This window comes from Diceros bicornis, chromosome 11 (genome assembly GCF_020826845.1).
Source record: "Diceros bicornis minor isolate mBicDic1 chromosome 11, mDicBic1.mat.cur, whole genome shotgun sequence".
In the NCBI taxonomy this organism is placed as follows: domain Eukaryota; kingdom Metazoa; phylum Chordata; class Mammalia; order Perissodactyla; family Rhinocerotidae; genus Diceros; species Diceros bicornis.
The window spans coordinates 62,669,296-62,691,036 of record NC_080750.1 but is presented as its reverse complement, the minus strand read 5'-3'; the positions used below and the strand labels follow the sequence as shown (position 1 = coordinate 62,691,036).

General features: G+C 41.8%; 1 protein-coding gene across 4 annotated transcripts in view; it reads left to right on the top strand.

The window, feature by feature from the left end:
* Positions 1 to 21,741, top strand: part of BLK (BLK proto-oncogene, Src family tyrosine kinase) — a 75,865-nt gene that overhangs the window by 37,840 nt on the left and 16,284 nt on the right. The window contains exons 1-3 of one of the 4 annotated variants that reach the window (XM_058550400.1): positions 13,288 to 13,411; positions 17,657 to 17,801; positions 20,089 to 20,140. In XM_058550400.1, coding sequence (XP_058406383.1) covers positions 17,658 to 17,801; positions 20,089 to 20,140 — 196 coding nt within the window. In that variant the 5' untranslated portion in view covers positions 13,288 to 13,411; position 17,657. Of the gene's footprint in view, positions 1 to 13,287; positions 13,412 to 17,449; positions 17,802 to 20,088; positions 20,141 to 21,741 lie in introns of those variants that run through there. The other 3 variants (XM_058550398.1, XM_058550401.1, XM_058550399.1) reach the window with 3 other exon arrangements.

Below are 21,741 nucleotides of genomic sequence, written 5' to 3'. Positions count from 1 at the left end.
TTTCTATCTTTCATGTCTCCAAATATTTTTTTCCTCTTCCACCCCCTTTCTGATAGTTCAATTACATGTTTTTTGACCACTTAATATTGTCTCACAGGTCACCAATGCTGTGTCCCTTTTTTCCAGTTTTGTTTCTCTCTCTGCTTCACTTTGGGTAGTTTCTATTGCTGTGTCTACAAGCTCACTGGCCTTTCCTCTACAGTGTTTGATGTACTATTAATCCCATCTAGAGGTGTTTTTTTTTTTTATTTTACATCCTGTATTCCTCATCTCTAGAAGGCCCATTCAGGTCTTTTTATCTTTCTTTTTTCTCCTCATTGTTTTAATGTTTTCAGTGATATACTTGGGCCTATTTATATGATTTGTAATAGCTGTCTTAAGGTTCTTGTCTACTAATTACATAATTTCTGTAATTTCTAGTTCTGTTCCTATAAATTCACTTTTCTCCTGGTTGAGAGTTCTGTTTTTCTGTTTCTTTGCATGCCTAGTAATTTTTATTGGATGCTAGACATTGTGAATTTTACAGTGAGTGCTGAGTATTGTCGTGTTTCTTTAAAGTGTTAGGCTTCTCTATAGCACATTATTGAGGTACTCGTAGATCAATCTGATCATTTCAAGGTTTGCTTTTAAGCTCTATTAGGGCCTGTCCAGAGCCAACTTTATTTTAGGGCTAATTTAGCCGCACTACTAAGGCAAGACTTTTCAAATGACTTTATCCAATGCTCTGTGCAATACAAAGTCTCCCTACTCTGGATGGTGGGAATTTGAACTATTTCCAGCCCTGTGTAAGCTCTGGGAATTGATAAGACTACTGTTTCCTAGTAGTTCTTTCTGACGGTTTTATGTGTGCACAAATTGATATTCAAGGAGAGGTCAAAGACTTGAGGGTACCCCTCTGCAATCTGTCGACTGTGCTCTCTCTCTGTGAGCAGCTCCCTCTTCTTCAGCATCTGCCCAGCAAATTCTAGCCACCATGGCCTCTTCATACTCTAATCTCTGTTCCCTCAACTCAGGGGAACCATTGGGTTCTCTCTAGCTTGGGAACTGTTTTCTGGCAGTAATTGGGGCAATTGTAGGACCCAGGCTCACCTGATTTGTTTCCCTTTTCCCAGGGATCATAGTCCAATGCTGCCTGTTGTCCAATATCTGGAAATGGTTTTCTGTCCAATTTTCTAGTTGTTTTAGTGGGGAGGGCAATTCCTGTAGAGTTAAATATTCAAGAATGGAGGCTGAAATCTTTTAAAAGGTATACAATGTATTCTTGGTGAATTTTCTGAATTCTTGTATATTCAAAACTGTCCTTCCCCTCAAACTGGATTGATCATTTTACTAGCTGTGGAATTCTAGGTTTGGAATACTTCCCACTAGGAACTTTAAAAATATGGCTCCATTTCTAGCATCAAATCTAATGATAATCTGATGAACATTCCCTTGTAAGAAAACTTTTTTTTGTATAAAAAATTTTAGGGTTTCCTATGTATTCTTGGAGCGCTGAAATTTTATTAAATATGTTTATATTTTTAAAAAATCTGTTTAGGTATTAGAGGGCTATTTCCATTTTAAGACTTATTTTTTTAATTCTTAGAAATTTCTTTTATTATTTATAATATTATTTATTTTTTCTATGGTCCTTATTCTCTTTTTCTGGTACTCTCATTGTATGGATGGAACTCTTAGTGCTATTTTCCTAATGATCATCTGTTAATTTCTCTTATATGAATTGATCATATGTTAGTTTTTTTAATTAATAGATTTTATTTTTTTTTTAGAGCAGATTTAGGTTTACAGAAAGATGATGAAAAGTACAGAGAGTTCTCATATACCTCCCTTACTCTCCCATTTTCCAGTATTATTAACATCCTGCATTAGTGTGATACATTTGTTACAATTGATGAGCCAATATTGATACACCATTATTACCTAAAGTCTATAGTTTGCATTATGGTTCACTCTTGGTGTTGTACATTCTATGGGTTTTGACAAATGTATAACATGTATCCACCATTAGATTATCATACAGAATAGTTTCACTGCCCTAAAAATCCTCTGTGCTCCACCTATTCATCCCTCCCTCCCGCTTCTGAACCTCTGGCAACTGCTGATGTTTTTACAGTCTCCATAGTTTTGCCTTTTCAAGAAAGTCATACAGTTGGAATCATGCAGTACGTAGCCTTTCAGATTGGCTTCTTTCACTTAGTATTATATATTTAAGATTCCTCCATGTCTTTTCATGGCTTGGGAGCTCATTTCGTTTTAGTGCTGAGTATTCTATTGTCTGGATGGACCACAGTTTGTTTATCCATTTACCTACTGAAAGACATCTTTGTTGCTTCCAGGTTTGGGCGATTATGAATAAAGCTGTTATAAACATGCATGTGCAGGTTTTTGTGTGGACATACATTTTTAATTCCTCTGAGTAAATACCAAGGAGTGTGATTGCTGGATCATATGGTAAGAGTATGTTTAGCTTTCTAAGAAACTGCCAAACTGTCTTCCAAAATGGCTGTATCATTCTGCATTCCCACCAGCAATGAATGAGCATTCCTCTCGCCCCACATCCTCACCAGGATTTAGTGTTGTGAGTGTTCTGGATTTTAGCCATTCTAATAGGTGTAGAGTGGTATCTCATTGTTGTTTTAATTTGCAGTTCCCTAAGAACATATGATGTTGAGTATCCTTTCACATGCTTTTGTGTCATCTGCATATCTTTTTTGGTGAGGCATCTGTTCAGATCTTTTGCCAATTTTTAAATTGGGTTGTTTTCTTATTGTTGAATTTTCAGAGTTCTTTGTCTACTTTGAATACCAGTTCTTTATCAAATATGTTTTGCAAATATTTTCTTCCAGAATGGCTTGTCATTCCTTTCTCTAACAGTGTCCTTCATAGAACAGAAATTGTTCATTTTAATGAAGTCCAACTTATCAATTTTTTCTTTCACGGATTGTGCTATTGGTACTGTATCTAAAAAGTCAGTGCCTCCTCAGAGGGCTTCAGGCCAAACCAACAAGTTTTTCGTGTGAATCATCTTCAAAGTGAGAAAAGCAGCCACCTCTGGCTTTCCTAGAAATAACTGGCCTTCAGTTTCTCCTTCTGAAGGTGCAGGGATTCGGCACAGAATTTACTTTAAATGGGACTGAAGGAGTATCCCTCTTCTATGTGAAAAAACAGCAATTGTATTCTTCCTTCTGACTCTTTTTTTTTTGTGTGTGAGGAAGATCAGCCCTGAGCTAACCTCCATGCCAATCCTCCTCCCTTTTTCCCCCCCTTTTTCTCCCCAAAGCCCCAGTAGATAGTTGTATGCCATAGTTGCACATCCTTCCAGTTGCTGTACGTGGGACGCCGCCTCAGCATGGCTGGACAAGTGGTGCATCGGTGCACACCTGGGATCTGAACCCCACCAGTAGCGGAGCGCGCGCACTTAACTGCCAAGCCACTGGGCCAGCCCCTTTATTCTGACTTTTTAACCGTTTGGTTCACTTCCTGTTAGCTTGGATAAAAATAATAGTTTCCTACTTGGTGTCAAGGAGGACAGAATTATCTCAACTTTCATCAGTGTGATGTGTAGAACGGACATCATTGCCATTAAGTTCCTTCTGAGCTTCAAGGAAAGACTTAAAAATTTTGTTACATTTCAATGACATTCAGACTTCAGGAGCCAAAGAGACCATTCATCCAATTGACTAAAATATACGTTGACTCCCATTTCAAAGTCTCTTAAGTTTTATGCTTAAAGACAACTGAAGTGGTTGATCAAGAAAGTTGTATTATTTCATCCTAAATTAAACTGGGGGAAATGTGTGTTTAGTTTCTACTTATTCAGAAATTGCAAAATGGGAAAAAGTTGATATGAAAGAATCCCTTTTCCTTCTTTGGTGTACATAGTTCAAATCTTTTTTTTGTTTTTGTCACATTCAAACTATATCCATGTACATCAGTCTGTTTTGGACTCCTCTGCTAGCATGAAAGATGGAAATAAAACCGTTAATTTTAACCAGAAAAAAAGTCATCACCAAAGTCAAGGTCAAATAGATTTTCTCCTATATTATCTTCTAGGAGTTTTATAGTTTTGTGTTTTACATTTAAGTCTATGATTCATTTTTAGTTAATTTTTGTGAAAGGTGTACAGTCTGTGTATAGATTATTATTATTATTGTTTTTGGCATGTAGATATCCAGTTGTTCCAGCACTGTTTGTTGAAGAGACTATACTTTCTTCACTGAATTGCCTTCACTCATTTGTCGAAGATCAATTAACTATATTTTGATCTGTTTGTCTATTCTTGCACCAAAACCACAATGTCTTGATTACTGTAGCTTTAGAGTAAGTCTTAAAGTCAAGTGCTGTCAGTCGTCTGATTTTGTGCTTCTCCTTCAATTTTGTGGAGACCCAGGGCTATCCTGGGTCTTTTGCTTCTCTAAATAAACTTTAGGATAAGTTTCTCAATATCTACAAAATAGCTTGCTGGAATTTTGATTGAGACTGCATCGAATCTGTAGATCAAGTTGGGAAGAACTGGCATAATAATGTTGAGGCTTCCTGTCAACGTACATGAATTATCTCTCCATTTATTTAGTTCTTCTTTGATTTCTTTCATCAGAGTTTTGCAGTTTTCCTCATATAAATCTTGTACAAATTTTGTGCAATTTATACCTTAGTATTTCATTTGTTTGCTACTAATGTAAATGGTATTGTGTTTTAAGTTTTAAATTCCAATTGTTTATTGCTGGTATATATGAAAGCAATTGAGTTTTGTACATTAACCTTTTATCCTGCAACCCTGCTATAATCATTTATCGTTACAGGAGGGTTTTTTTTTTGTTGATTCTCTGGGATTTTCTACATAGACAATCACGTCATCTGTGAACAAAGACAGTTTTATTTCTTCCCTCCCAATCTGTATACCTTTTGTTTCCTTTTCTTGTCTTTTTGCATTAGCTAAGACTTCCAGTATGATATTGAATAGGAGTGGTGAGAGCAGACATTCTCGCCTGTTCCTGATATTGTATTTTAGTCTTTTATCCTATTTCCTAGGCTATTTCTTGACTTTATATTCCAGATCATGAACTTGAACTTCAGCCATATCTATCTTATTATTTTTCAATCACAGTTTTAATTTACAAGACTCCTTTTTTTCTTTTCTTTCTTTATTTTTATTCAGGTGACATTGGTTTATAACATTATATAAATTTCAGGTGTACATCATATTTTGATTTCTGTGTAGACTACATCATGTTCACCACTCAAAGACTAACTACCATCTGTCACAGTACACATGTGCCCTGTCACCCCTTTTGCCCTCCTCCGTCCCCCTTCCCCATAAAAGAACTCCTTTCTTTTCTGATTATTCTTTTTTCACATCAACCTATTCCTGTTAAATTTATATAATATCTTGTAGAATCTCTCTGAGGACACTAATTAGAGGTTTTCTTGAAAGTTATTTTCTGGGCCAGCCCTGGCGGCCTAATGGTTAAGTTCTGTGCACTCCACTTCGGTGGCCCAGGTTCAGTTCCCCTGGGCATGGACCTACACCACTTGCCTGTCAGTGGCCATGCTGTGGTGGCAGATCACATGCAAAAAGAGGAAAATTGGCAGCATGTTAGCTCAAGGCTGATCTTCCTCAGCTAAAAAAAAAAAAAAAAAAGTTATTTTCTGCACTGTATCTCTGCTTCCTCCTGAATTATTCTGTTTATTTTTAATCCTCTTTTTCATGTTGCTCATTTTCTTCTGATTCTTCTGACACTTGATTGACTGTTTGTATTTATGGATAAAGGACTGCACTGTTCCGTGTTGACAGCTGATATAGATTTCCTCTGCAGTTGTGCGGAACTGTTTCCTCACAGGCCCCTTCCCTGAACGGAAGGACAGACTGTGCATTTTGTGTGAGATGTGTGGGCTCTTCCGAAAGTGTGAGAAATAGGTAAGAAGGTAACAACAAGACTGGCTTTCTAAAAAAGTAAAACAAGGTACGTAGTGCTAATTGCAGTGCCTGCCACCAATAATCATGCTCACTGCCATGAATGAGCACAACGGTCGCGATGGTGGCTGTTCCCAGATTTGATAACTTATTACCCACTGGCACTTCTAAGTCTTCCCAGACAAAAATTCCTACTTTTATGAAACACAAACTATATGCCAGCCTCTTATATACACTGTCATTATTTCTTATAACAATTATGCAAGGTAAGCATTCTATTTCCATTACACAGATGAGGAAACAGAGGCTTGGAGTGGATAGATCACATTATCTTTGTCAAACAGCTTAAGCAGCGAAGCCAAAATTCAACACATTTCTGTGGGTTCCCAAAGTCAAGAAGTGCTGTCAACATCGCACCCACAGTGTTGTCCCTCACACACTGCTATTGAGGCAGACCTCTCTGCTATGGGGCCTCACTGGGTGATTTTTTGAGCCTAAATTGCATGCTTTCTACTCTTATTTTAATTCCACTTATTAGTTTTGAGCAATCATTCCTGAGGGATTTTTTTTCTTTTAATTCTGGCTCTATTAGTTTTTCCTCTCATTTTATATCTTCTCAAATTCTAATGAGCAAGATTGTTATGTCTGCATACAAATTGCTGATAAAATATTGACTACGAGAGGTTAAAGGTAGAACCCTAAAGCGCATACCACAGACCTTCCTCAATGTGAGATTAATCTATTATTCCACACTGCTCAGTAAGGTGGCTCACTCAGACAAGCTTGCCTGGCCCTGGATAACAAAACTGGTCCAGAATGAGAATTGCAATTATAAATAAATGAATCACTTGAAAATCTCCAAGACCCTCATTCTGTTCTAAAATCCTACTATAATCCACTTTTACTTATTTATCACTTACACATAATTTTCTAATTAGTTTCACGTTCGTCACAGATGTCATCACAAGGATTTTATTTTCATTACCTCACATCTTTAGCACAGAGTGAAATCAGCCAGACTTTGGAGCCAGATAGAATCGGTTTTCAAATACCAAGTCTGTGACTCACTGTATGGTCTTGAGCAAGTCCTTAATCCTCCCTGAGCCTCAGTTTCATCATCTGTAAAATGGGAAGGAGTGTGTCTGCTGTCAGGCCTAGGTATCCTCTATGTAGAGCACATAGCGTAGTATCGTCGGGCCTTGAGCAGGAAGGAGTACTAGGCACTGCGATGGTAATCATGAGTGTTCATGGTTTCATGTGATAGGCAAATCCTACAACAAAGTTTTCTAAGTTAATCTTAAATCTCTGTGTCTCTAGCTGGACATCTATGTCCCTAGATCCACCCAATAATTACAATTAACTGAAAAACGTCAGGTACCTAAGACCTTTTTTTTCTTTTTCTGTCTTTAACCTTTTACAACTTTGTGTTTGAAAGCAGATAATAGAGCCAGCTTTTTCAGTCCAAATAGTACCCCCGCCCCAAACTTGGCAGAGGTGCTTCATGGCACCAGCTTCCCTTTGTTTACAAATTCCATCTCTGAGTTGTGCTTAATAAACATTGGAGAAGTGGCTCAAAAAGGCTGAATGAGGGATAGTGTCTTTTTAAAGAAATTCAAGCGGTGAGCAGATGCGTATCTGGGAAGATAGCTGTGAGCCCGGGTGTGAGAGAACAAGGCTCTGAGGTCAGAGACAGGCCTCAAATCCCTGTTCCTTGCTGCAGCTCCTTCACCTGTCTGTCCTCAGTCTCCTGTTTGAGGACGAGGGTCTTGATGACGACACTGTTTAGTTCACAGGGTCGTCTGAGGCTCCTGAGAGGCAGTGTGTGAAAATGCTTTGTGAACCACAAGTATCAGAGAGACGCTAGTCGCTACAATAGAAAGAGAAGTTATTTCCCCCATGTCAAAAAACTGTGCAGAATTATATTAATATGTAAGGAACATGTGTATGGAGGACAGAAAAAAATCATCTCATTTAAAGACAAGAGGACCCCTGGCAGGAAAACTGAAGCATTATTTATGAGGGGCTCATATGAAGAAATACCCAAGGTCTGCAGGACTGTCTTTTAATCCTTTTCACAAGTTATACTTCAGAAGCACAGCCGTATAAGAGAAAGGCACTTCATGAAGTGGGGTTGATGAACCTGTCACATCAGCATCATTGGGGGCACTTGTTACAAATACAGGTCCTGGGGCCCCACCCTGGACCTATACGTCAGAACTGTTGGGCTGGGCCTCAGGAGTCTACAGACTCCTAGCTGGTTATAAGGCAAACTGAGGTTTGAGAATTATTGTGCTAAGGAATTGTAACTGACCCCATTAGGAAGTAGTGAACTCACAACTTAACTTTTTCTTCAACTTTTAAAAATGAAAACAATGCAGAAAAAATTTAGAAACTGAAAAGTAGACTAAGGTCCATAGACCCACCAGTACAAAATACGTTTCAGTAGCATGTTTTAATTATCACTGTTGTGGGGTTTTTTTAATTTATACATATATAGTTAGATGATGTCTCCAAATAAATGAATTTTACTCGCAGGCTGTAATTATCGTAAGAATTTAAATATCAACACGGTGCCACTTTTCTGCATAATTGCCTAACAGATTTCAAGCTTCTCTATGTCAGCAGAATCAAATGTAGGTGACTCAGTGAACATCTGTCTATTTTTTACTTAACACAGCTTCACCAGAATGCTGTCTTCCTTCCTGAAGTTTTGTTCAGCCCCTCACACTTTTGACCACCTGAAAATCTTTTCCATCAACTTTACCATTGCGGGGAGTTAATTTCCACTGCGGATATATTTTCACCTTACAAAGTTGAAAAAGCTACATGTGTGTCTCCTCCTCACTGTGCCTAAACTGGCAGCCACTTTGCCTAAAGGCACACACAAGTCACAAGTCGCCACTGCTACTCGCCCCTTGATGGGGTGGGGTGGAGGGGGGTGGCCCGCAGGTGCACAGTGGCCCTTACACACTCAGCCAGGAGTTACAACTCTACGTCATGTCCTATGTTAGTACTGGGCAAATATTCTACTGGTATTTAAAAGTATCCCACAAGGCGTTAACTGTGGTTTCTTGAATAATTTTATCATATGCTCTGCAACGCAGCCAATGGAAAAACTCGGTTTTCTGAACAAGGTTCCTGTCTCTATGTCTTTGGGAAAAAACTATTCCTCTATATCCAAACACTTACCCAACCCTGGGGGAATTATGCACGGCATTTTTTGTAGTGTTCTCTCATTCTCATCCTGTACACTCTCAACTCCCAGCTAACGAATGTGGGAGCAATGACGGAATTAGAGCATCAGTATTTAGTAACCCCCGAATGGATCATTCGTTGAAATGTTGATGAGGAGCTTCTCAACAGAGGGATCAGACCAACATCACCTCAATCTAGATCTATCTTAGCATCACTAGAGTGGTGCAGCCAGACAGAGTGAGCCTCCTGATAGTATGTGACATGCAGCACATGTCACCCCCATAAGGCACCCCTACCAGAAAAAAGATGAACCTGAATCTAATGGAGCCTATAGAATTAACTCTATGTGCAAGAAATAGGAAGAGAGAGGAACACATTATGAGCCATCACAAGGAAGCAAAATGAAGAATGCAGAACATTCTATACGACCACCCTGGTTTTCACAAATTGATGGCATGAAACAAACCTAAGTGGGGGGCAGGGGCACCTCCAGTAAGGGAGACTTAAGAGACATAACAATCCTATGTAATGTGTGAAGCTTGTTTGAATCTTGAATAGGACAAACCACGAGCGAGAAGCCATTTTTGAGACAATTGGGGAAATCTGATTATGGACTGGATGTCAGGTAATACCATGGAATTATCGCTAGTTTTGTTAGGTATGATAATGACATTGTGGTTCTGTGAGAAAATGTCTCCATGTTTTAGAGACACATACAAACATGTGGAGGTGGCATGGCATGTTTCAAGGTATTTATCTCATTTTATTTCAATTTCAAGCTTTTATTTATAAAATGATTTGTCTTAAAATACTTCAATCAAGAAAATAATTTTTAAAGATAATTGTTGAATCTGGGTGATGAATATATGGGTGTTCATTACACTCTTTATTTTTTATATTTTGAAATTTTTCATTAAAAATAGTTTTAATCTAAAAAATTATATCTGAACCATCCTTTAAGGTCCAGCTAGTGTTTTCTCCCAGGTGGAAGTGATTTCTTCTTGCTGAGCTCACAGAACCTCTCTTCTATATGTAATCCTACCTACCCTGAATTGTCGTAATTTGGGAATACGTCTCAGTTCTTTGTCTTACCACGAGGGCAGACTCCTTCCGTGTTTCATCTCTGTATCTCTGCTATGCCTGACACGGTCTATGCTTGACAGTGACTGAATGAGCACAGCCAATGCTGTGACTGTTTCATACTCACAGGCGGAGAAATCAATACGGAGGCAAAGGTGAGGTAGCCTCATTCAAGTGAGTTATCCTGAAGTTGATACTCTAAAAATGGGATTTCAATTCAAATTCTTTGGCCTCTTTAATTCAGAGTCATAAGCCCATCACTATACTTTACTCATCTAGGAAATGGGCATCGCATTAGTGGATTCGTAGGGCGCAGGACTTAGAATGCCTGGATGTTGGCAAATGCTCCATGAGGGAAGAGGGAACTCACCGATGGAAAGCTGGCATCTCATCATGGCAGCCAACACCCAGGATGAGCCCTGGCAGTGTGGATAGGCTCACGTGTTCCACCTTGTTGCTGCCCACCCATGTCTGGCAGGTCAAGTTAGAAAAGTAAAGCTTTCAGCAGATAACACAGCAAGGTTTCCAGGTCACAGACAGGAGCCAGTGAGAACTGGATGGAAGGCCAGCCCAACAGCTTACCAGCCACTTGACTTGGAGAGTTGCTTCCTGTCTCAAGTCTGTTTCATCTGTAGAAAGAAGGCAATAATGCCTATCTCACACAGTTACTAAAGAAATTACTATTATTGATTATTTGTATATGTGGAATGATAGTGAAATATTTATTAAACACTTACCGTGGGCCAGGCACTGTTCCAAGATGTGCTAATGGCATGTAATAACTAATTTAATCCTTACAACGCTTCGGGATAGAAACTATTATTATCCTGAGACTAAGAGACAGAAATGTTAAGCAACTTACCCAAGGACACACAGGGAGAAAATACTGAAACTAGGAATCAGACCTCAGCATTCTTGTCTACTGTGCTATGTGGCCTCTCTCGAACAGGACAGTGTCTGTAGGGGTCCACCCCAGTGTCTAGCACATGAGAATCACTTAACACATGATAGTACCTGCTATTTAAAACAGTAAACTGATTTTTCTGTCGTGAAACCACATGCATTCCAGGGTTGACATCATGCGTGAGATTTTTTTCAACCAAATCATCCCTCTGTCTCTAAAATGACATGCTTGGGCTCCTGGAGCAGCCAGTGCAAGTGGAGGGACTCAGAGCCATCAACACTTCTCTGGGCCACAGCAGCCCACCATCCACGATGGCCTTTGTCTCCCCACCCACCACCACCACCAAACACCCTGGCTCCCAACACCAGGCCCTCAGCCCCAAAGGAAAGGTAGGAAATCCCAGTGGATCCCAGGGCCACCTTGGGCATCATGAAGCTCTGGAGAGGGAAGATGTCACCCGAACGCCCCAGTCATTCTCTAGCTAATATATATTTAGTGCTCTGTGTGTTCTCATTTCTTTCTCACACTCATCTTGTTTGGTTCACATGACAACCATGTGGATTATGTATAGGCCGTTAGTCCTTGACCTCTATAAAGCCTACATAGTTGCTCATTATGTGTCAATATCCCAAAACATTTTCCATATGTTGAATTTGGACTTGAGCACGTCAGCTGGTGAACGAACATTCCTGACCATCACGGTGGACTGTCACCAGCCTGCCAGCAGCTCAGTCTTGGCAGGATGATCGTTTCATCTGGGTTGTAGTGTTTGCACAATTGTTCTAATATTTTGGTGCATTTTTCCCTAGTTTTACACAAATAGTCATTGGAATTACGCCCATAGCCATGGATAAGTGCATAATTAAAAGACATCTGCAAAAGGCTGAAAATACCTTGTGAAGATTTGCCAAATAGGCAGGGTGGAGTTGAGAATTTCATAACATGGTTGAATTCTGCAGAAACAGAACGGCCCCCTCCCCCCAAAATAGGAAAGTTAATTGTTTGACCATTTTTTCAGCATTCACTTTTGAGTATGCTTTTTCAGAAAGGCTTTATGTATGAAACAAGGGACGGTTTCACACCTCCCCATTTTATAAGTAACGAAACCGAGACTCAGAGAGATTAAGGGATTTGCCCAAGTTCACACAGCCAATAAGTAGCCTGCTTTTGAGTCTCGGTTCTTTGAACCACCCACTCACTCCGCTGGACCAGGGAGGAGGGAGAAGGCTGTCCAGGTCTCTGCCTGAAATTCCAGAGTGGCCCCCAGCCCCCAGACCTCTCTCCAGCAGCTCCCCAGGAGGCTTCTCCTCTGGACACGAGGGCTTTGGAGGCAGGTGGCAGCAGCCCTGACCAAGGAGGACAGGGTATCTGAGCCTGAAGCTGAACTGTGGGCCGAGGGGGATGGAGCCCGAGGTGGGCCACCCGTGCACCTGCTTTGGGCACTGAGTACGGGGCAGGATTGGGACAGAAAACACCCTCCAGCTCCTATCTCTGCTGCCGTCAGTGTGACCTTAGCAAGCCACCTCGCCACTCTATCTTCAGCTGTAAGATGAGGATAATTGTAACCAACCTACCGATGCTATCAGGAATATCAAATAAATCACATATGTCAAGTGCTTTTCAACCTGTGAAATGCTAGGCAACTGTAAATAAATGCTTTCTAGTTTCTCTATTTTTAGTTGCTGCCTCCACCACATCCCCTGTCAGGCTGAGGCTGTTTCAGGCTTTGAGCATCTCCCCTGGGCAAACATTGACCTCCCTGCTCTGGTTAAACTCTGTGTGGGGGTCTAATCCATTCCAAATAAACAAACAGAAGTCCCCTCCCCCACGTTCTCCTCCTCTTGCTAGCCCCCCTCACTACTGACACACACACACACACACACACACACACACACACACACAAGCATACGTATATGGTGCATGTGCTTGCTCTTTCTCTCTCTTTCACACACACACACAAACTCACTCAAACTCACACCCTTCTCCCATCCACCCTTCCCCACTAGAAAGGAGGCCAGTGTCTTCTCCAGGCAGCAGAGCCACCTGGAGCCACCTGGGACCTGCACGTGCTACACTTTGCTTTTGCATGGACTTCTGCATTTTCCGGCTCCACCCAGCCTGAAACTGCTAAAATATCACAGCAGGTGGCACCTCGAGCACCAGACACAGCTCGGGTTGTCACATGGCCTCCAGAGTAACTATTCTCCAGTCAGAGCCTTTGGGGCGGAGGGACCCATAGAGAACCTATGTTTTTATAACACCCATGGGAAATCATCTGTATATACGTACACTGCTAAGGAGTCGGAGGACAAAAAAGTGTAAGTAGCGGGTGATTTAATTTTAGGAATTTTACTTTCTGTCAAGTTATTGAAATGTTCGATTACGTTGTTTAAGCTGACATAAATGTTTGCCCAGGAAGTTTACAATTGGTGGCAATATGGCTGAACAGATAGGGCTGGTCATTTGGGCAGGCACAGAAGCAGGAGTTCAAGTCTGGAAAATTCTAGAAGCTGCTGCCTGCTGACTCTTTGCTGAGCCAGGGAGAGGTCAGGAAAGGCCTGAGGCTCAGTGGCCATTCTCCAGAAGTTGAGTTGGCCCTGGCTCCAGGCCTTATGCCCTCTCTATTTCTGGGCAAGTCATTCACATTCTCTTTCTATTTTTCTGCTTGATCCAATAATATATGCTTACTATTAAAGAATTCGAGGAATATATAAAATTATAAGAAAGAAAGTAAAAGTCATATGAAGTTCTATCACCTGAGATAAACAATATTAACATTTTAGGAAATGTCTTTTTGGGGCACTGCTTTGCATTAACCTACTCATCCCCTCACACAAATTTTTTAATTTGTGCTTTTTTTCCGGCCTTTCACCTCTTCTTTCTACTTCCCCCACCAATAACCAAAGTAAACAGCTCGGTGTCCATCCTCCCGAACCTCTCCCCATGTAAAAGCACATGCGCGTGCCAAGTAGGGGTTTCTTTTCTCGTTCTTTGGTTTCCAAATATGGGATGACCGCATGCTCTTCTTCGCATCTTGCTTTTCTCACGTAATGGCACGTTGTAGAAATGCCTCTTAGCCTCACTGGTAAAGATCTAGTACATTCTTTTTAACAGTTGCGTATGGTAGAGACTTGCAGATTGCAGCTTTATTCAACAATTCTCTGATAGATGAGCAGTTACAAAGTCTCGTTTTGTTTTTTTTTTTTTTTGCTGCTGCAACTATTGCTGCCATAAACATTTTTGTATCTCATATATTCCTGTATAATGATGTTTTATTACTCCGTGAGATTCCCAGAAGTGGGATTGTAAATCAAAAGTTATGTGTAATTTTTAACAGAACTTGAAAGATTGCTTTCTAAAAGGCCGGTCATATTTCATATTTTATTTGTTCAATAAATATTTATTAAGCACGTACCCCGTGCCAGGCACAGTTTTAGCAATTTGGATTCAACAGTGAATAGAACGAAGAACCCAACCCTCCTAGAGGTTTCATCTTAGAAATGGAGTGGGGAAGAACAGATGAAATAATAACTATAATAAATACTTTTATACCAAGAGTGTGAAAACACAATTTTCCCTTGTTTTGCTATCAACAATTCGTATATCATTCCTTTCATTTTTCTCTCAAGCTTATTGATGAAATGTGATGTTTTATTGTTATCTTAATTTGCATTTTCCAATTGGTAAGTAATTTTAACATTTTTCACATTTACTTAGCTATTTGGATTTATGTTGGATGAATTGCCTATTTATTACTCATTTTTCTATTGAGTGGATTGTATACTAGGCCCATACTTCTTGTCAATTTTCATGACCTCTGTGTATATTATAAATAGGCATTTATTTGCCGTATGCTTCACAAATCTTTTCCCCAATCTATTGCTTTATCTATTGACTTTATGATGGTTTCTTTGTAATACCTTTAATGTTTATGAATTTGTCTTTTTGGCCTCTCAGCTTCTGGCTATTCTATCTTTGTTAATTGTTATCTTCAAACTCTGAGTCATTTGTATAGTCTCTTTAATTCTTTTCCAATTAATTTTTTTTTATATTTTTCTTCAATACACTTAGAATTTATTTTTTAATATGGTGTAAGGTAGAGTTCTAATTTTTCTGGGAAAAATATTTTCTTCTAGGTAGATAGCCATTTTCCCAACATCATTTATTAAAATAAACCATCAGTTCTCCACTGAATTAAAATGCCACCTTTTTCATATACGCAGCTCCCATATATACTGGAATCTATTTGCATGCCTATTATTCTGCTCCACTGATTACGTGTCTAGTCCTATTCCAATTTCATGCTGTTTTGATTACAGTCTTATTTTTCATAATTTTAAAGATGAGTTAAAACTTTACTCAGATAATTTTATCCAATTAAAATTGTAATTATATTGATAGTACACAATTTATATTAGGAACAAGAAAGAAGTATAATCAAGAAAGAGAAGAGATTAAAATAATTACAAGACAATACAATGTAAAACTTTATAGCAACAAATTGGAAAATGTAGAGTAAATCAAATATCTCCTGTAAATCATATAAATCATCAAAATGGTGCAAGGAGGAGGAAAAATGGGGACAGACCAATTCCCGTAGAAGAAATTGGAAATGTATTTAAAGATCTACTATTTAAAAGGGCCCCGGCAACAGATTACTTACCACTGAGTTCTATCTAGTCTTTAAAGAACAGATAGTCCCAATGTTATTAAACTATCCAAGACCATAGGAAAAAAGATAGAGAGCTCCGCAGTGTGTGTTATGACGCCAGCATCATCTTAATGCTAACATCTCATAGACGAATTCCACTTAGGATTAAAGATTCTCATTCTAAATAAAATATTAACAAATAGGATCCATCCATGTATCAAAAAGACTAATGCACTGTAACCAAATAGCTTTTATTCCAGAATGAATGGATGTTCCCATAGCAGAAAATTATCAACACAAGTCATTACATCAACAAATTAAAGGAGAAAAATTATTATATTCGTAGATACTAAATAGGCACCTGATAAAATTCAGTAGCACTTCCTAATACAAACCCGTAATCCCTTATTCAAAATTCTGATACCCAAAAATCTCTGAAAACTGGAATGTTGGCCTGTAACTTTGGCATTGTATTTCATTTGATGCTAAAGTTGATCTGAACTGATAGGAAGAAACTACTTAAATACAAAAAGTATTCTTCTTTACAAATGTAAAGTATTACACGTTCTGTATGCGGGACCCACAAAAAAAAATACTTGTGGATTGTTTGTTACTATGGCTCTCTGTCCTATATTCAAAATTATTATAGTCTTTTCAAGGTGAATTTGAGGAGAAATAATATGAGGCATATGCTTTCACCTCTCTGGAAGAAAAGCATTACCGCGTATCACTGAATCTAAGACACCCTGCTTGGAAGGGTAGCTTTTATTTTATGTATCACTAAAAGAGAAAAAAATGATGCTGTTAATTACTTCATGAATCATCGTCACATATAAGACACATCCCAGTTTCAGAGATATTGAAATGTGAAAAAAGATGCATCTTAGAATCGATGAAATACTGTGCGTACTTCCAAAGGCAATCAGGAACTCTCCAGCAACCCCTCGGCCCTTCAGGCAGGCACTGGGAACTCAAGGCCCTTTCCTCTCTCCATGTCTGCCTCTTGGGGTTGGGCCAGCTGTGAGGTGGAGTGGCGTGGTCTGGGGTCAGCCAGGTCTCCAGAGTTGTCTTTGCATTGGTTAATTGTTTGAACACGAACCAGCCATTTAATGTTTCAAACCTCAGTCCTGGACAGTAATGATACCCACTTATGCTTACTTTAGAGTTGAAAGGATGATACGAGATAGGGTTTGTGAAGGTGCTGGTCAAGAGTAAGCCCTCCCTACGTAGCTGCCCCTGGAACAAGGGTGGTGGTGATGTGGTGGTGATGGCGGCCCTGGTCTCTACGGTCTTTTCCACGTTTGTCACCCCAAGATTCTTTACCCAAGAAAAATCTTGACCACGTTTCTCTTACCTCTAAAAAAGATTCCCTGATGTTCCTGAGACGCTGCAGCTGGCCTTAGAGGCCTGTACCATCAGCATGCCCTAAATTTAAAGCATCTCACCTGAAAATCGGAGCGGGAAAGAACCCCAGACGTGTTCTAACAGGCGGAGAAGGCAAACGTGCCTTTCCCAAGTGACGCAGCCAGTGGCTAAAGGAAGACTAAAACCGAGACATGTCGGTCAGACTCTTTCTAGAACCCCATGTGGCCTCGCCGCCAAGGCTCCTGTCCCCAGGGGACTGGGATCCACCCCACCAGTTTCTGGCGGTTTCCTTAGGCCAGATCATCTCTGTGTCCTAAATCCAGTCATTTTTCCTCTCTAGGCAACTTCTTCCTGCTCTGGGAAAAAAGATGGATGCAAGCTCCGCCCACCCAGCCCCCTTCTGCCTTGTATTCTGACTTGGACCTTCACCGCCCCCACTTCCACCCCACTTTCTGATTGGCCACCCGGAAGGGGTTGGGGGAGCTCTTCTGCACAGAGGCTCTGAAGACCTACTCACATCGCCAATCTGCTGTGTGCTCTCCGACAGGATGGGAATGGTGAGCAGCAAAAAGCAGGAGAAGGAGAAGGAGAAAGAGAGGGAGAAGGAGAAGGAGAAGGAGAAGGAGAAGGGCCGATGGAGCCCTGTGAAGGTCAGCGCCCAAAGCAAAGATCCCCCGCCACTGCCACCCCTGGTGAGTGATCTGTTCCCAGCTGGAGAGGGACGGGCAGGAGGGAAAGCACCGAGCACGTGTGGCTCCCTGGGGGCTGCTGCTTGTTTCCTGCCAGCCTCAGCACCATCTCAAGATAACTCAGGGCTCTGACAAACAGGCCCCCTCCCCCTGCCACCCTAACTCACATCGGAGTGGCAGTGTAGTTCAACGTTTAGCAGCCAGATTGCTGGAGTTTAAATCTATTAGGTTGTGTGCTTTGAAGTAGCTTACTTAACTCCCCTATGCCTCAGTTTCTGCATCTGTAAAATGGGTACAGCAAAAGTGCCTTTCTGTTAGGGATGTAACAATATGCAATGTATATACAAGTATGCCACACAATGACGTATTGCCTTTAGCACAAGACCAGGCGTGGTGAGCCCCCAATAATTCTCAGCCAGTTTTCATTTCGCAAGGGTAGCCTTGAAGAGAAAAGGAAATGAAAAAGGTCAGCATGAGGAGAGGGTGTGGTGCGGAAGGATCTGGGGCATTTAGCAACATCTGCTGCCCCCACCCCTACCCAGAAGCTCCTGGAGGTCACTGTCCCCTTCGTGGCATTGCTGCTGGCATTCCAAGGAGCTTACTCTCCTGGGAAAGGAATCCCAGGACTGGAGGCGCTTGTCCCCCCCCATCCCCAGCAGGCCCTCAACTCTTCCTGGAGCCTGTCACGTACTTCTGGTTTGTTTACAAAGCATTTAGCACCCTTTGACAGCTGCTGCATTCCCAAAGATGCATTTCTAGATGACTGCTCATGTCCCCCTGCCAAGTCACCTACCTCCTTTTGGTTTTGGACAGTTGGGAGTCATGCCTGGACCCCCTCTCTTGCTCTCTCTACCTCCACCGGCACATCCAACTGGTCATCGCTTTATTCTAACAGTGACCTGATGGGGGGTGGGGATTGCTAATCCCATGTCTTAGATAAACCAGGCATCTTATCTATTTATATCCCAAATTAGTGCGGGGCGTGACACATAACAATAAAATGCTTGTTGAATGAATGAGTGATTGAACAGGCAAACTCCGATTTAGACTGAGCAATTTCCTCAATTATATGCTATAAGTAGTAGAGCCTGGAATGTTTTTAACTTTAAAAAAGTCACATAACATATTAATTACAAAAAAAATTATAAGTACTCATTACCCCACTACCCAATGATACCCGAGTTAGTACTTCAGAGCTCCTATCTCCAGACCCTTTTTCTGTGTGTTATTTACATTATGTGTTTATATTTTCAATGGAACCACACCATACATACCATTTTGCAAAATGCTACTTCAAAATTGTGTTCAATAAATATGGAATACAAAAAAAAAAGAATATTTATAAGACATCTGCGAAGTTGAAAGAAGAAAATAAAATGAGCACCTAGCACAGCTCCTCCCATCTTCAGAAGAGGAGAGAACGGTTCCACTGCAGCCCTCTACTGTCCCCCAGTCCGGCCCCCTCACCCCAGGCCCCACTACCCTGAATGTGTTTATCATTCCTTATTTGGTTTTCTGGTACCATCACATATGCATATATTCCTAAACACTATTTAGTTTAATTTTGCTGTTGTGAACTTGAAATCAGATGAATCCAACGCCATGTATTCTTCTGAGATTGGGGTTCAGATGTACCTTGCATTTGTGAGCTTTATCCACATCGACGCATGTAGCTACAGCTCATTAACCCCCGTGGCCGTGTAGGATTTCATTGCCTGTGCCACAATTTGTCTACTCTGCTGTAATTCGTCATAAGGGTGATTTCCATGCTTTCACAATTTTTATGTCTTATTACTTTTTTTGCCGGGAGCATTCTTGTACATGTTTCCCAATACACATATGCAAAGGTTTCTCTAGAGGGTGTACACCTAGGAATATATTTGCTGAGTTTTAGGGAAATACACTTTTTAAATAATTTTTCTTGAGAACAAATACTCTTTCGCAACTTCATCCTTTAATAGCAGAGCCAGGATTTTAAGCCGGGTGATCTGGCTTTCCCCCCACTCCACAGCTGCCTTTTACAGCTGTAGGCTGTAAAAGTTGGGGCATCCCCACATAGCCCTCCTCCAACTGTGTGTGTGGCCAGGGCAAAGACGGCAGGTGGTCCCGGGGTTGTGCGAGGTGGCACTGGTACCTGGCAAGTTGCGGCAGCATATGTAGAATTTACCTGTGCCAACAGAGCAGCTCCCCACGGACCATCCAGCTGACAGGCACAGCAGCCCACCCACCCCCAGGCCCTGCCCAAGCTTTGGGGTGTTGAACTAACACAGTGCGTGTGTTTCTGCTCCAGGTCGTGTTTAACCACCTGGCTCCTGCACCCCCCGACATGCACCCAGACCAAGGTAAGAAGGGGTTGCTTTAGAAACTGAGGCTCCACGGCCCTCTCCCCCAGGCCTCGGCTTTGTGCATTTAGAACAGGGGCTCAGTCAGGAGCAGCTCCCTGGGGAAGACGAGGTGCAGGCCCTCTAGGGCCAGAGAGGAGAAGGCTGGGAGAGGCTGAATGAGGAGCCACTAGGCGTGTGGCCCAGCTTCCAGGCTTCTCCTGCCCTCGGGGGCCTCTCCAGGAACCAAGCACCAGTTCCCTTAGTGTCCCTGATCCTGGGTGGGATTTTAGAATAAAAGGACTTTACAAACGATGAATGAGCACAAAAAGACAAGAGTTAGAGTAAACACAAACAGCATCATGAATCCAGGCTTTCAAAGATCCTAACGGCCAACCTCAAAGTGCAGGGCTGGTTGCTCTGCGTCTTCTCTCCAGCCCTCAGTCTGTTCCCTGTGGAAGCACCATCGTTTCCCTCTTTCCCAGCCCACTTTCAAAAGCTGCCTGCCGACTTCTAACCACTCACGCCACCCTCTCTCACCTCCAGTCTCCACTTCCACTCTGATGAGCAGGACTGTGGAGGTGACATTATGAATGACCTTGGCCTACCTGGGTCAGGGGCTGACCTCAGGGGGTGCTCACAGGATGGTGGCCTTGTTCAGAATTGACTTACAGAATAGCAGCACCCCCAGCATCCTCATAACCCCACACAGCACCAGGAAGGTCTGCCTCGGCCAGCCAGGGATTGAGTCATTAATTCACTCCTTCAGTATCCACTGAGCAAATGGTACCCAGAGCCCAGCTCCATCCAAGGACTGGGGAAGATGTAAAATGAGTGAGATGTGGCTTCTCCCCCGAAAGAGCTCAGAGTCTGTCAAACTTAGGAGCAAAGTGCTGAAACCGGGTTAGTGACCTCACCTGGTGTTTCTTATCCTGCTAGGGGATCACTATTAATTACCGTCAGGGGAGGCCCTTCACTTCCTGCCAGGGGGGTCACATTTCCAGGAAGAAAGCCCAGGGGAAAGAAATAAACTGCCTTTGGTGCCAGAACCAAATGAAGGGGGCTGCTGTCATCTATTCTAACCCCCTCCTCCCGCCAAGGGCAGGTGACCAGCCCAAGGTCATGACATGCATTAGTGACTGCATCATCTAGCCTCGGGGAAGCTAAGTGGTCTCTAGGTGATTTTGTCCAGGTGAGTCTTGGCTCCGCAGAGCTGTGCAGAAAAGCCCTCATCACTAGCAGTGGTCATTTGAAAGACAACATGCCAAGCTAGGGAGCCCTCTCCTCACCTCTGTTCCAGGGACCACCAGGAAGTCAGGGGTACTGCCAGCCAGAAGCACTGTGACGGGGCCCTGGGCATGGTTATAGGTCAAAGTTACAGCTGCTGTGTTTCAAGACCTCTACCCCCTTTGGAATAGAGCCAGGAAGGTGCAGGTGGGGAAGAGGAGGAGAGGGGAAGCTCATGTGCCTCCCCTGGGAAGGTGATGAGGGATCAGCCAACATCAGTTCCCAAACTTGAGTCTGCAGCCATCAGATCCATGCAGCCAATCTCCCTAGATCCTCAGGCTGTCGATTCCCTTACACAATAGCCCTGTCCAGGCCTTAGGGGTTCCACGTGGGGT